The sequence below is a fragment of the Calonectris borealis genome, chromosome Z, assembly GCF_964195595.1.
Source record: "Calonectris borealis chromosome Z, bCalBor7.hap1.2, whole genome shotgun sequence".
Taxonomy (NCBI): Eukaryota; Metazoa; Chordata; class Aves; order Procellariiformes; family Procellariidae; genus Calonectris; species Calonectris borealis.
In genome coordinates, this window is record NC_134352.1 from 71666579 (window position 1) to 71682477 (window position 15899).

General features: G+C 36.6%; 1 protein-coding gene across 2 annotated transcripts in view; it reads left to right on the plus strand.

Annotated features, from left to right (window-relative positions):
- TTC33 (tetratricopeptide repeat domain 33) overlaps positions 1–15899 on the plus strand; it is a 48420-nt gene that overhangs the window by 16621 nt on the left and 15900 nt on the right. For both annotated transcript variants that reach the window (XM_075136206.1, XM_075136207.1), the window contains exon 3: positions 9181–9262. In XM_075136206.1, the coding sequence (XP_074992307.1) occupies positions 9181–9262 (82 nt within the window). The remainder of the gene's footprint in view (positions 1–9180; positions 9263–15899) is intronic.

A 15899-nucleotide genomic window follows, 5' to 3' on the forward strand; every position in this document is an offset into this window, starting at 1 on the left:
AACTATTATAACTATTGCAATAGCTGATACTTGATTAATTTGCAGCTTTTTTTTAGGATACTAAAATAGTGAATTGATTTTACTGAAACTATAAAAGCTTGTAAGGTTACTGTCGTCTGTTCTTACTGCTTAAATAATGAAATAGCAGGTTTAGGAGTAATGAAACTTGTATTCCTGTTCTTGATTTGAATTTCGATGTGTAAACTTCAGTTCTGCTCCTATTTGCCACTGTTTATTTTGGCTTCCTACAGAGCTGTCACCCATAAAATGACAGTCAATACCCGATTTTAATTATGTTATGTTAAATTATAAGGCTGGGATTTAACAAAGTACTCCATGTGTTTATACACGATTGCAAAGCAGCTTCTATACCCTGTAGAGTATTGCTTAGGTGTTTTCTTTTTTACCAGTTGCTGCCTTATCTGACACTAATGTTGAACATGAGAGCATTTGAAAATGGAATTTTTTTTTTTCAGATATATGTATATACTTCATATTTGTTCTTTTTAATGCTCTTAAATGAACACCGTAGTTGTATGACATACTAAATGTTCTCCTGTGTGAGGGTATTTCTCAGTGGTGTGGAAGGTCTTGACAATTTCTGTACTTAAGCACTCTAATATGACTTACAGTATACGTGAATATAACCATTATTTCCTCTGTATCAACTACTCTGTTGTTAGCTCTGCCTTTTTAAATAGAAAAATGGTTGTTCTAATACGTGTTTAAGACAAACAGGTGTGTTATGTAACTTTCAACTGTAGATACTGGAGAAATACAGGTAGAAAGTTTGCCTGTCTGTAAAGAAGTTCTCAAATATGCACTGTCTGGTGAATTAAGATCTTTCTTGGTGTATTTTTACACACCTCTTTATGTTTTGTTTTGTAATTACTTGACAGTTTCCTGTTAACAGAATACAGGTAAAAATAGCTTATTTCTTTTGAATCCTCCTTAAGGACAAACATTTATCCACACTGTAGTTTTTAACTTTTACCTGGTAAAAATATAAATATTTCTCACTGCAGTCTATCTGTTAATATTTCTTTAGTTAATCAGGTATGCAGTCAGAGACAGTAGGGTCTTGTGGTTTTCATGACAAAACTAAACCAGCAAAACCACCACTTAATTGAAGGAAGCATAATGAATTCTTTCAATCCTGTTCCTCCACTCTGAATAATATCCTGGTGTCTAAGTTAACAGCTTGTAGAGAGAACTCGTGCTATTAACCATTCTCACTTAAAAATTACACAACAAAGTTCTCAGTACTGCCACAGATAATTAAAATTAGCCTGAACTCGTCAAATAAAATTACAGTTATTTTGACTCTTTTGAGTGTTTTTGTAGGATCATTTGCAAAGATGAGCAGTGATAGCAGTGTATTTTTTTGAGCTTCTGACAGTCTTCATGATGTAATCTTATTGCAGGTAAGTAAATTCCTCTGTGTTATATCATATAAGTTTTATATCAAGTCCATATTTTCAGGGAAAAAATATGAAGTAGCAGTGCCAGGTCCAGGGAGATTCTGCAGCAAGGCCAGAAACAAAACTATAGAGCACCCACTTTCAAGGATTTTGCATATGATTAGCATGTTTAACTAAGGTTTTGTTTAGTTGCTTCCAACTTGTTTGGGTTTTTCCTGGATATGAAGATTTTTTTAAAAGAAAAATATGTGCTTTGGTCTTGCTTCAACCAGTGCTTGTCAATCAACTGTATAATTCTATATTAGTTAGAGCTGAAGTAATTATTTCATGTTTGAAGAGTAAACACAAGCATAAGCACATACACACTTTCCAAAGCCCTTCTTGGGGACAAAGCCCTGAAATTGCGCACACTGATAGCGCCAGTGCGCAAGGCACAGGAACGAAAGTGGTCGTTCAGTTAGCAGCAAGAGAATTCATTAGCAGCCGCAAATGTATTTGTGTTGCAAATTTTCTTGTCTCCTTACAGATAAGTGCAGAATCTGAGTGGGGTGGACTGTGAATCAGTGACTCACCAGATTGTAAAGAAGGGTATAAAATAAGTCAGAGGGAGCAGGGCCCTTAGCTCACAATTCACTATAAAATGTATTTGTGAAAGTCATCTTATGGCAGACTGTCAAGTGTACACACTGTTCACTCCCCAGTTATCTAATCCTTTGTTGCATTAACTCCTCTATCATTTGTCATTAAAATTATTTACTGCAGTGTATCCCATTCCTGGGTCTCAATAAAGTAATTGTGAAGGCAGCCAAATACCACGCAGCTGCTCGCTCACTCCCCCCAGTGGGACCGGGAGAGAATCAGAAGGGTAAGAGTGAGAAAAACTCGTGGGTTGAGATAAAGACAGATTAATAGAACAGAAAAGGGAAAATAATAATGATAACGATAGAATATACAAAATGAGTGATGCACAATGCAATTGCTCACCACCCGCGCTGAACAATAACAAAGTAGCAATCGGTACTTGCTGGAACACACCTACCATTCACATACTGAGCATGACATCACATGGTATGCAATACCCCGTTGGCCAGCGGGGCTGGCTGTCCTGGCTGTGTTCCCTCCCAATGCTTGTTTTGTTTTGGTTTTTTTTTTCTTGAGCTGCATGTCCTTGACTAGCAGGGTATTTAGCAACAACTGAAAACATCAGTGTGTTCTCATTCTTCTCATACTAAATCCAAAACACAGCACTAGAAAGAAATTTAACTCTATCCCAGCCGAAACCAGGACAATATTGTATGTGAGGAAATTAAATCCCACGTGAGAGAGGATGTCGCTGTCAGAGACAGTACCAGAATCCTGATTTTGTGGCTTTCGCTTTGAGATCATCTTTCTCCAGTGTGGGATTTCATACCTTTTCTTTGACAAAGGTAATTTCAAAACTGTATTTGCCTAATAGATGCAATGATAAAAAGTGTCCATATTTACATGTGTGGCTGAAATAAAAATCAGGAAAATGGCGAGTGGAACTTATGTTGAAAACTTGATCTTATAGTTTAGCATGATGGTAGATGGTAATTGCTTTTGGCATGTGATGAAATGGTATTTCCCATCTGTTCCTCTGAAAGTTCTGAAGTGAGATAAGTCTCTCTGAAATATTTGTGTAGCTACTTAATTTTGTGGTATATTCAACTGACTTACTTGTAACAGAACTTTGTATTTGCTGTGTAGGAAAAGATTCTGCTGTATAAATCCAACTTATTTTCACTATATGCATTACTAGTGTCCAGGTGTCAATGGATGGGTCTAATATTGATGGGTCTAGTATGTGCAAGAATAGTAACTCTGATGAATACTCATGCTTTGAAATTATGTTCATTAGCTATGTGCATGCTGTTTTACCGCATGGTAAATTCAGTACAGTTTACCTACTCGAAGGGCAGTTACAGCAAGTTTGTGTTTATCTCTCCTTTACTGTGGGGCAAGAACATTATATGGTCAGGTGCCACTGAAGGATTGTCCTGCACCTCTTTACCTGTGGTCATCAGTGTGGCCATACCTAAATCAGCCTGTTAAATTAGAATGTTTTATTGGAAGTTTTAGTAGAGAGTAAAGTAGTGGGTTTTAACTGTCTCGCTCCATAATCAGAAGTAACGTATGACACTTTATTTACCATAAAATAGCTATGCTTTTGAGCTGCAGTAATGATGATTCATCAATAGTGTCAGAATTGTCTGCAATTAAAAAAAAATTGTAGAGTTGCTAAGACTTCAAAAGAACATTTACTATTGTACTTCATGTGTTTAAAAACCTACCAATGTTGTGAAGGTTATTAGTGAGGTTATACGTACTGTATGGCACTAACTATGACAAGGATTTTCTGTGCGCACTTAAGCAAACAATTTCCTTTCGCCTGTTCTGCACACTGTTCTTCTCTAGATGCTTCTATAAAGTGCCATACACCTCCCTCCCCACCCCCCAGCAGAGGAAGTATTTTCCTATAAAAACCTAGCAGGACTCTGAAGCTATTAAACACAAAAAAGCCATGTACGTTCATTCTCCTTTATTCTTTTTAGTTTCCTCCTTCACCTGTTCTTTGAATCTTTTCTCCCACAGTCCAGCCCTGCATGATCTCCCAGCTTAAAAAGCGAAGTCTGTTCCTGTAATCAACTTCTGCTTTGTTTTTCTTTTCTCTTTCCTTTTTATGTACTCTGTATACTTACTGACTAGTCTTCTTTCTCTCTAGCTTCCACCAAAGTCTGAATTTGACCCTACTCTAGATTAAAATTGTGCTAGCTGGTGTTTCTGGTGGCCGCTTCATCCTCTATGATATAATACGAGTATTTGACAATTAGCCATATTCTTTTTAAAATGTTGTTTTCCTCTTCCCATCCTTAGCTCTGTCTAATCATATTTTTACTTATCCTCCTGTCACATCAGATTGTAGGAGTGTCCCTCCAAGTCTCTCAGAATTCCCAGGAGCTACGTTGCCTCATCCCTTCTCCTGACACTGTACTCCTGTGATCTGCCTGTCTCCTTCAGGCCTGTGTCATTTTGTCTGAGTTTGATACCATATTATCTCTTCAGTATATCTTGAGATATTTCCACTATCACTCTGAGCCTGCCCTGAGTCAATCTCTTTCAGAAGCATCAACTGTGGCAAGCCTGTTGGAGTAAAGCTCCAGGACTCTAGATCCTGCATGATCTCCAGTGATGGCTTTTAGCATTATATATATATGTATGATTCAAAAGCTTGAACAGGGTTTGATTTTTTTTTTTTTACCCAGAAGCCTCAAATTAAATATTTTTTATGGAAAAATGAATTTGTTTAAGAGTTCAAGAGAACTTGTTTTCCCAGAAGTGGTGGTGAAAAAGTGAAGTGTAAGCATGAGATGTTTGTTTCAAAAGTTCAGCAAGCTATAGTAAAATGTGCCAAGTCTGTATAGCTCCCAGATGGTCAGTAGCATGTCTGAAGAGAGCAATTTTAGTACTTTAGGGGAGCTATGGGATTTCATATGCTGTTAAATAAAAATTGGCAAGATCCATCAAATCTTCTACACTGAAGCCATCCCAGATTTATCCAGTTCTCAACAATTTTTTCCTTTTTATGGCATTGCAATAAAGAAGAGAAAATGATGATTAAGTTCTGGTTATAATTGTATAATTTTTTGTAGTGAGGTGTACTATTTTACTGAAATCACTGTGGGTAGGTAAAATTAGATATACTGTATCTCTATACTCACATAAATAGTAATTCAATACTTCAAAATATGATAGTCTTTTCCTAAAAATGCTTTATATTACTGGAGTTTACATGCTTAGTTACAATGTATATATAGATTAGGGTTTTACTTTTGCTGGAAATATTAATTTGATATTCTGTAAAATCAAGATAATGCCCATTATCAATATTCTGTGACTTCTTTACTGCTACATTAGATAAGTTTTTATAGTAATCCCAACATCTAAAAATTAATGGATCTGTTTGTTGTGAGATTATATTTTGCTTAAAATTTAGCCAAGAGATAATCATATTTCATCTTAAATCATGTATCACTGAGGTTGCTGATGTCTTAGTATCATATAATACTAAGGAACCCTAGGAGATTTTCTACTCCAACTCCTGCTCAAAGCAAGGTCAACTAGAGCAAGTTGCTCAGGACATTGTCCAGTTGGGTTTTGGATATCTCCAGTGATGGGTATATGTTTAAACAGAATTGCCTGTGCTTCAGTTTATGCCTGTTGCTTCTTGTTTTGTCACTGGGTATGACTGAGAATAGTCTGGTTCCGTCTTCTTTACTCCCTGTCCCCCTTCCAAATCGGGTATTTTTACACTGTGATAAGATCCTCCTCGAGTCTTCCCTTCTCCAGGCTGCATAGTCCCGTCTCCCTCAGCCTCTCCTTATATGACAAATGCTCCAAGCCATTAATCTTCTTTGTGGCCCATTGCTGGACTCACTCCAGTACGTCCATGTCTCTGTCATATTGGGCAGCCGAGAACTGGATCCAGCACTCCAGAAGTGGTCTCACCAGAGCTGAGGTAGATCACCTCTCTGTCTGCTGGTGATGCTATGGCAGCCCAGGATGCTGTTCAGCTTCTTTGCTGGAAGGGCACGTTGCTGGCTCGTACTCAACTTCTTGTCCCCCAGGACCCCCAGGTCTGTCATCTGCAAAGTGGCTTTCCAGTCAGTAGGCCCCCGGCCAACTGTTGCTTGGAATTAATCTCCACTTTAATGAATGTCAGAGGTTTCTGAAGAAGGTTTATAGCATTACCAGTGGATGGGTCTGCAATTTTTGAGTTTCATTCTTGTTTCTGAGATTTTTTTTTTTTATACAAGTTATTTTAATTTTTGAAGTGCTAGGTTTCATATCCCTTTTTCTGAAGGGCTGTAAGATTCAAATGCATGTTACTGTGCATCAGCTGTGCCATAGGATGTGTTTTGAACACAAGTGCTCTCTTTCCATATCAGGCATATAGGAAGAAGTTCAGGTAGACCTCAGTGGAACAGCATTAAGCTAAAATTTGTTACTTCACTTTTGCCAGCTATGTGTTAGTTTTTGCAGCTCAACTGATGCATATGTGCTTGTTACTGGCTAGTCACTCAACTCTGTGTGAGCTTATTTAAAGAAATGTTAAGAAATGGGAATAGCAAATGGAATGTTTATTAAGTTTCTGTTAATTAAACCCAAAGCAGATATCATATTTATTTTCCTTTTCAAAATTACTTCTCCCTCCTTATAATGGTAAAGGTCCTGTACAGTTCAGCTCAAAAAGATACTTAGAGATAGTAGAGATAGTAAAATGATCTATTTTTTAATAATTTATTTTACGACACTACCCCTGTGTTAGCTCACTTCTTACTTCAGCCAAGGTTTATGGTTTTCATAAAACATTTACTGGAACACTGACTTTACAACTGTATCTTATATCCCCAGGCTACTTTTTCAGATATTTAATACAGTATATAATCTTTTCCTTCAAAAGAATGAGGTAGAAAATTCTTTGATTAAAAGACTGTCTTTATAGAAAGGAATTTTTTTCTAAGTTTGCATTATTAGAGCAAGCAACATGGCTCAGTTTCTTTTAATAAGAACAGTATCCTTAGTTTTTCCTGGAACAACAATGGAAACGTCTTTTTTCCTGAGAATTGTAAAAGAATAGAACAGTCATGTTTTATCAGACTTTCTTTTTAAGAATGTATATGCACTGCAAAGACTGATGTTTCACAGCAGCGTGGATATGTCCACACTGTAAACTGGTAGTCAGCAATCAGTCTTTTGAACAGGCGGTTTGGTATTTACCTGCAGACAAATCTTCCTTCTCCAAGCCCTCTTCTGTTGTGTTCTGAGTCCTGGGAAGCGATTCCGGGATTCTGTCATCACTTCTCTTGGATCATGCTTTCTGAGGCTCACAGGTGGAGTTGAGTAACTTACTGTTCATACACAGAACACATATAGCACAGCATTTCTGTGAATGGACAATCTCTTTTCCCATGCCCATCTTTGTTCTGTTGGCAGACTGTTGACAAATTGGCAGCAAACCCCACAGGATTTGGGGGATATTTGGTGCTCCTTTCAGAGGTAACATGTTCTTGCTATGCGTTTTTATCCCATTCATATTGATACTTTGAGCAGTGATGTCCCCGCCACAAAAGTAAAAATGGAGATTCTTGAAATGCAACTTTTATCTTACATCTTTCTATTTCCAGAATGCCAGTGTTGTTCCTTCTTTTCTGGTTACTGATGTCATTACTGTGTTTGCTCCGTTTTCCAAAATCCTCTGTTTCTAAACTTTTTTGCTACACTCACAATATTGCACCTCGCTGCACGGCCAGGACACCACCTAACTGAGCTCAGGACTTCCCTTACTCATGTTGGTTTTTATTGTGCTGTGTCTGTGCTAGGTCTTGAACAAAACTATAATCTTCTACTCAAAAAGTAGTTCTTGCTGACTAAATGACAGCTTAAGGCTTCTGCTGACATATATAGAAAATGTGGTGGTTTCCTTTAGTGTGAACACCTGCTCATGGGGAATGAACTGACATGAAAACTGCACGGCTGGTGGCTAAACTTTGAGGAAATGTGAAAATGTATTGGAACACCCTTTGATGTTTAATTTGAGTGCTAAACATACTTATCAGTGTCATTTACAAACTAATAATACCTGAATCATAATGAGAGTTTGACCTCGGTTGCATTGCTTTTCCAATCTATTCTATTGCCGGTCGGTTCAGAACTTTCTGAAGTCTTCATGTGACTGCTTTGGAAAACCTGGAGGCGTAATACAAGCTGGAGGACTGAAAAATGGGGGAAGGAAAGAGAAGGAAGAATGGGGAGTAGGGGAAGATAAAAACTGTTTCCATATGAAGTGTGTGTAAAATTACTTTAGTTTTATCTATACTATATTAAAATTGCAGTGCGTGTATCTGTGGAACTTCCTACGCAGTTCCCTAACAAAGGTGGATTTTGAAATAGATTCAGAGAACTTGTGGCACCCCACAGACTCGTTAATCTGAGGCCGCCTGTAGGGCTGAAAGACTGCACCCCTGTATCTGTGTCTTATTATGCTGTTACAGTTCTTCAATATGATTCAAAACCTTAGTATGCATTTGTCCAAGTTTTACCTCTTTGTTCAAGACAAAGACCTACTTTTTCTTGGTTTTGGTCAACTCTTCTGTTTTCTTCTGTTTTCTTCAGTTTTCTAGGGAAGGCCAACACATTATGAAGCCACTGTATACCTTCCAAAAGAGTGATTTCAGTATAGCTGTTTACTTTCAACTTCCTTCTTATATTAATATACCAAAGTTACTCCGATATCTTTAGTACCTTACAGTACAGAAATGCAGGAGGGCAACTCCTCTGTTTCAGCCTTTTTAGGCTGAAAAGAAATTTTAAATGATGACTGTAGCAAGGCATGTTGGGTTAAGATTATATTTCTTTATGCCTGACTAAGGATGATTTTGACAGCGAAGGGAGTTGGACTCAGTTCAAGATTTTTAGTTTTAAGTCATTGCTTTGCCATAGGTTTCCTATATTGACTTGTAAATTCACCTGAGGCCAGTTGTACAGTAGTACTTAGCATCCTTTTGGACAAATAGCCAGTTGCTGAAAACAGTTCAGCATGTCTTGTAGGGAAGTGATTAGAAAAATCATTAATACTAATGAGATGCAATGGCACTTTATTTAGGACAATGTCAGGATATAAATAGAAATATCTAATATATTTAAATATGGTGAGACTGTAATACTGTTTTAACTACAGGTACCGAGAGGCTATTCACAAGTGGGATGAAGCACTTCAGTTAACTCCAGAGGATGCTACGCTTTATGAGATGAAATCGCAGGTAAAACATGACAATTATTTATCAGTTTAGAAATTAAAAAATGTACTCGTGAACAGAAACTGTGCAACACTGTGTAGTTGTTGTGTGCATAAGCTACAGCACAACTTAGGTTTTTCATTTTTCCCAACACAACAGGGTATCTTTTAACAGGAATTAAAATAATGCTGTTATCCTGGTCAATCATCTTTGGTAGGACATGAATTAGGATATTGCAATGTGGAAAAAGCAATTGAAATATTTAAAAATTGTATTGTGAGGAGCAGGGAGAGCCTTACTGTAATAGATTAGCAAACTTTACCATTAAAAATCTGTCTGCCCTTTCTAAAGAGTTGGCTTAATACTATCAACACTAAACAGGGATACTGTATGCAAAAGATATGCTCCAGTCTGTTTTCATGTTAAGTGTTACATAGATAAATTAGTCTTGGAAAAGAGCATTAAACAGAGTATACTTACGATGTCAGTTCATCTAAGCGTTTATTTTAAAGCTGTTTTGAGGAAAAAGGCTTGCAGCCATCAACGCCTCACTAAAGTTATATCAGCTTGTAATTTCAGCGTGTCTTTGCATGGCTTAGATGGTAAAAGTGCCAGGATCCATTATTTTGTTTGGATTGGGAAGGTTTTGTCTCCATCTGTATGCAAAGGTACAAAAATACATAATCTTTTTTTTCTGTATTAAATAAAAATGCTCATCTGCAAAAATGATTTTAATTTGGATTGAGGATGAGAACAAGAAATATGTGGCTTCTTTCAACCAGCTGGACAGATCAGAATGGGAAAAATTATTTTTAGGAAGGTAGCTACTCAAAATATGGCTGAAAAAGACATTGTTTAATGTTAGGAGAAAGGAAAAGAGAAAGTAAAATCGTGGTAGCTTAGTGAATGTGTTACTTAACTTTTAGGAAGCTTGCTATATTGTTTAGTTTTAAAATCTTTGTTGTTATTGTAATTCTTTTCTTGTATAAAAAACCAAAACATTGCCCCCTCTCCCTGCCCCTACCCCAAAAAACCCCAAAACCTAAACAAAGACCAACAAAAACAAAACCTAAACAAACCCCAAGCCCCCCCCAACAAAACCCAAGAAGCACAACTGGTTATTTTCCCAGGTGTGGTGACAGCTATTTTTTTTCCTGGATGTTACCACATCTGCTCCTCACAGTCATGTTGTCTGTGAAGTGTAGAAAGTTTGATTCTGCAAAATAATTAATGGATTAATCACAAGCTCATTTCAATATAGTAATGCTGAAGGAGGCTTTCGTTTTATATCGCTGCTTCGGAGGTTTTTCTTCTGAATTATTTTGGGAGAAGTGTGTTGTTGGATGGCTTTGTCAACATATCATATGTATATAAGGGATCCAGACAGACTGTGTTAGGAAGAGCTCGGGGAGGAGTGTGTATGAAGGGTTGATTTCTGACTTGGTTTGTTAATTTGAATGGTGTTGGTAATAAGATGCAGTAATTGTTTTTACTTTAAATCACTGTGCAATAATCTTGTTCTATATCCTACATGATGCTGAAAAGTGAGCATGTGTTCTCCCCACTTTTTCACCAGGCTAGATTTGTAGTCAATTATTTCTTTGTAACTTCTAAAACAGGAGGCATGTATCTTTTTAGAAAAAAAAAAAGGAAATCTCTTCATGGATGTTGTTCACACCTTATGGAAATTCTGCACTGGTACATTCTCTTAACTTGGGCATGCTTAGGATCAGATCTATATGTTGTTAGGTAGCATATGAGCATTTACAGATCTGCTGTATGATGTAGGTGCTTGACTCTTACATACTTCTAGAGTTCTATGGTAACAAAACATCTTAAACATGTAAACCTCCATTGAATATTTACTTGTATTTGGATGCCTTTACATCAATGCTAGCTTAAATGAAAGATCTATCTAGCCTAGTGTCCTGACAACTTCCAACAATGGATGGCTGGGAAAGAGTCCCACAAATGGTACAAGCATGTAGCAGTACTTCCCCCACGATACTTTCCCCACGATGCTTTGGCCCTGGGACTTCTCTGTGTTTAGAAATGCTTGAAAGATTTTTCTTCAACAAATTTGTCTCATTGCTCTCTGCTCTCATGTAAATTTTTAGCATCTGCAGAGCTATGTGCCAAAGAGTTCCGAATCTTAATTATGCACTATTGGAAGAGACCGAATAATATAATTCAGCTTTAATTGGCAGCTTTCCAGGTTGCTGTAAAGGTTGTTAGCTTACGTAGTTGTTCGTTTGTGCATTTAATTTTGAACTCCACTAGTAAAGAAATTCTGTTAAGATGTGAAAATGGTATCAGTCCTACAACTTTTTTTTTTACTATAGTTTAAAGATTTAACTCTGTTTTGAATAAAATAGGCCACCTAGTAGGATTTCTTCTAGGTTGGAAAGAAATGGTTCACGTGCTCTGATGCTAGCTCCTCAACATAGGTTATTTATCAAGTAGCCTTTATTTTGCAATTAGAATTTCTTTTTTTGACTTAAAGTCAAGAGAAAGCTCTTGAAGAGGACAGTTACACTCAGTGGGACAAATTAGTGAATAGCTCTCTTGTAACGGTTCTTTATTATGGTCTTATATGAATGCAGGAATTAAGACAGCTTTCCAAAAGTACTCCATTTAATTGAAATTATACTAAAATTAAATATTTTCACAGTGGAAATAACAGGAGAACAGGAAATTATGCTAGCTTACCAGGTGCTGAACTATGGTGCAGTGACTTATGCAAACGGATGCTTACGACAGCATCCTTCAGTCGGTGCGCCAGCTGCAATACCTAATTCTGAGGGGTGGTTGCTTACTTGGCACCCAGTCCTTGTATTTCAGCTAAATGGCAAAGGTGAGTTGGAGGAATAAGGCACACGGCTTTCCTGCTGACCAGGAGCTGAGAAACCAGCTGTGTGACTCTGATTCGCCTTGTAAAATGTCTTTGCCTATCTAATGAAACCATCGGAGAGCAATGAAAGCTGAAAGAATGAAGGAACCCAGGCCTCTGCTTCCAGCCTGCCTTTGCTTCCTTTCCTGGAGAGGAGAGCAGTGCTGGGCAGTTGCAGTCTGTCTTTGGTTTCACTTTCTGATATTGCATAACACTTCTGTTATACTGTGAATGAGAGCATGAGAAGTTTATGTACAAAATATGCATTTATAAAATTATTTCTTGAACCTTTTTAACAAAACCTCTAATCTTTAAATTGGTAACATCTCTTTAGTACATGTAAATAATTATTACAGATGGTTTTTGCAGTATGACTTGTGCTTACTGGAAGTTGATTAGTATAATGTGTAATTTGATACCTTTCTACGTTTAAAAGCACTAATATGAGCTGTAAAAATCCATTTTTTGCCAAAATAGGAATACGTAATTCATTCCAAAAATATTGCGGTTAATTTAAATGATACTGTCTTAGAGCTGACTGTGTTATTCCAATCCAGCACACCAGCACAAATACTGCAGCTATTGTTGTGTAGCTAAATGAGAAAGTTTTGTTAGCTCCAGATTTGGAAGAACAGTACTGTAACCAACTTCAGCAAGGGCTTGACCAGCATTGGGCCTATGAAAATCTGCCTATCTTGGTATGTGAGTCACACACTAGAGGAGGTGATTCATATTAAGAATGACTTTGTGCGATATGCAAAGATTCTTTATGGTCTATACTAATTTTCTTTCAGTGAGGAAAAGTCTCCTCATGAAGTAATTTCTTTTGAGAATTGACATTGGATGGAATGTTCTGCACGGGCTTGAATGTCTGTGTATCCTGTTACATTTATTAAGATAATCTTACCTTGGGTTATATAGTAGCTTGCCAGTTCATTAGTATTTCCTTTCTCAGCAGCAAACTTAACATTTTAAATACCCTGTTGTTTAATATGCAGCTCAGATAAATATGCTACTGACACAGTAGGAATCTGTAAATATTTATGGTAAGTTCTTAAAGATCTGTATTTTAACAGATGTAGGACAAATGTCTTTCAGTATTTCTGAAGAGTGGAAATAGTGTTTAAAGTTCCCAGTTGTCAATGTCAGTGTGTTCCCAGAAAAACCTACGGGAATTGTGGCATTGCTCAACTGCTTCAAAAACCCATAAAAGTTGATGAGATTTTTTTCCATTGCTGTCAGCTACTCTTTGATCCATTTAAAACCAGATCATTATGTTGTGTGGAGAGGTTAGGGGTGCTCTCAAACTGTTCTTTGCATGCAAGATCTTTCAGTGTAAATTTTGATATTCCATTAACAGCCTAAACTGCTCCCCCGGTGCAAGAACAATGAGTGGCAAGTACATGTTTGTGCAAGCAGTTCACTTCTATATTTTTGTTTCAAAAAAAAAAAAATCTTTAAAAAAAAAAAACCCAAACCAACAATAATAGCCTAGTGTTGATTCTAGGATTAGATAAATAGTATCGTAAGTATATTCAAAGGAATGTATGAAGACTACCTATATTAATGCAGTCACTACGTCTGCTTGAAACTCATTGTGGGCTGAGTTTCTTAAACATTGACTGGATTATTTTATTGCTGCTTTGAATTACAAAGATGGAGAAACAGGGTTGGAGAAATTCTTTGAATTTTGGTCTGAACGTTTGCATGCTGGACCACGTGGGACGCTTTCTTGGGTGAAGAGAGCTATCAAAAGACTTATCACATTATGATATATATAACAAACTCTCTTGGGAATAGGCACTCTGCTATTCTACACCACTCCTGAGAATTTACCTGGTTCATGTTGCTCATCCAGTGATACTTCCACCTCAGATCTCGGATAACATTGTCAAACACACTGTGCAACTATGACAGGATTCCTAAAATACACAATACAATTGTTTATAGATATTTATAGAAACAAGTAAATACAAATGTAAACAAAGTCAGGTTTATCTCCATTTAATAAGCTTTTTGGATGTTTGTCATCACCTGTCTAAGGATCTAGTTTCTGTACAACCCTGCATTCTCAATTTGCATTCATTGAACAGGATCAGGATTTCAGATGTATGTCTCTCTTTTTTTTTTTTTTTTTAAATAGGCCAAACCCATCATACTCATATTCAAATCATTCCATTTGCCGCCTTCTGAAACTTTTCTTAATCTTGAACTCAGTGAAGAAATAATATCTCTCTTCCTGCTTAAGAAATGATAAGGTTCCTGAGACGTGACCAGACTCACAATCCCAAGTTTAGGTTATAACAAATCAGCTAATAATTGCTGATTATTTTTTTTTTTTAAACTGGGATGTAGTGAGAAGAGTTTACTATTAAAGCATTGATGTAAACTCCAGAAAGCTATGTAGCAGAAAGCATTGCTATGTGGTGCAACGGTAATTGCTTTACAGCACGGATAAATGTAAACTGCTTATCGGTAGGAAGAATTTTATTCATCAGTGTTTTGAAATGGGTTTCTGGAGGGAAGAAGGAATTGGGTCAGTTTCACTGGACTTGGAATGTATCTATATATAATGATTCAGCTTCAAGCCAGTGAGCTCATCTAAAACCAGGACTTACTCAGATTCATAACACTTCCAAAATATTGTGGGTAGGACAGGATGGGTCATTCTGCTGCCTGGATTTTTAATACTTGGTCAGTCTCCCGATGACAGTTACTATGTTTAATTGGTTTTTTGCCACTGAGTTCTTCTAATTCTTCTAATCTGTCTCATATATATATATATATTTTTGTTTTAAAGCTAGATCTATTAAACTAAATCATTGTAGTGACGTGGATGTTCTTTGTTTTAATGCACGTGATAATCGTAAGTCTAGGTTGGGAATAAAGCAAGTTCTGAAAATCTACCTACCGAACATCTTTATAAGACATTTCCCTCTAGTCATTTTTAATATATATGTGCATGACAGTCTTAAAATGTTTTTTCTGTTTTGTAAGATTTTTTTTTCCTAATTGTTTGATTAGTTTTAAGAATGTTTTCTAATGAAGTGTTATCATTATAATTAGAAAATAAATCAAATATGCAATGAGATTAGTTAACTGTGAAACTTGACTGCCATCCTGCTAATGAAGTTCGCAAAACAAAATTTGTCTGAGAAATTAATTTGAGAGCAACAGGAAAGGAATAGAATCTTAGTGTGTCAGCTTTTAAAAGGGTATTCATAAGCAAACACACGCACCCTCATCTATACCGTAGGTGATTCTGGCAAAATAGTCCTTTTCTGTCATAGCTTGCTTCAAAATAGATTAAAGACCTATTTTTCTGGTAGGATTGTCTCTTTTATGAAGGTTCTCCCCAGCATAATTTTGATAAGTAAAAGCTTCATATCTTCATACTCTCAAATTACAAGGTTATGTGTATGTATTTTTCGGAATGCATGGCCATTTAAAGATTGTAAGTTGGTCCTAAAACATTGAGAAAGAGGAATTTAAATGGCGTTTTCAGTGATACATAGTTTCTCTGTGAAACATCATGCTATTTGTCTGGTCATTGAAAAATACCCTAATGCAACTGAATTAGTTTCTCTAAAAAGTAAACATCTGTTTAAAAAAGAAATGTTACGTCTGACTACTCTACTTTATTATAATGGTTTGTGACCTTTTTAGAATAATACTTGCTTGTTCCTGTTTTTACTAGTAATCTGAATGTTTTGCGCGAAGAAACTAGCAGAGGGTAACAATTATCTCTGCTGTCAAAAAAACCCCTACCAA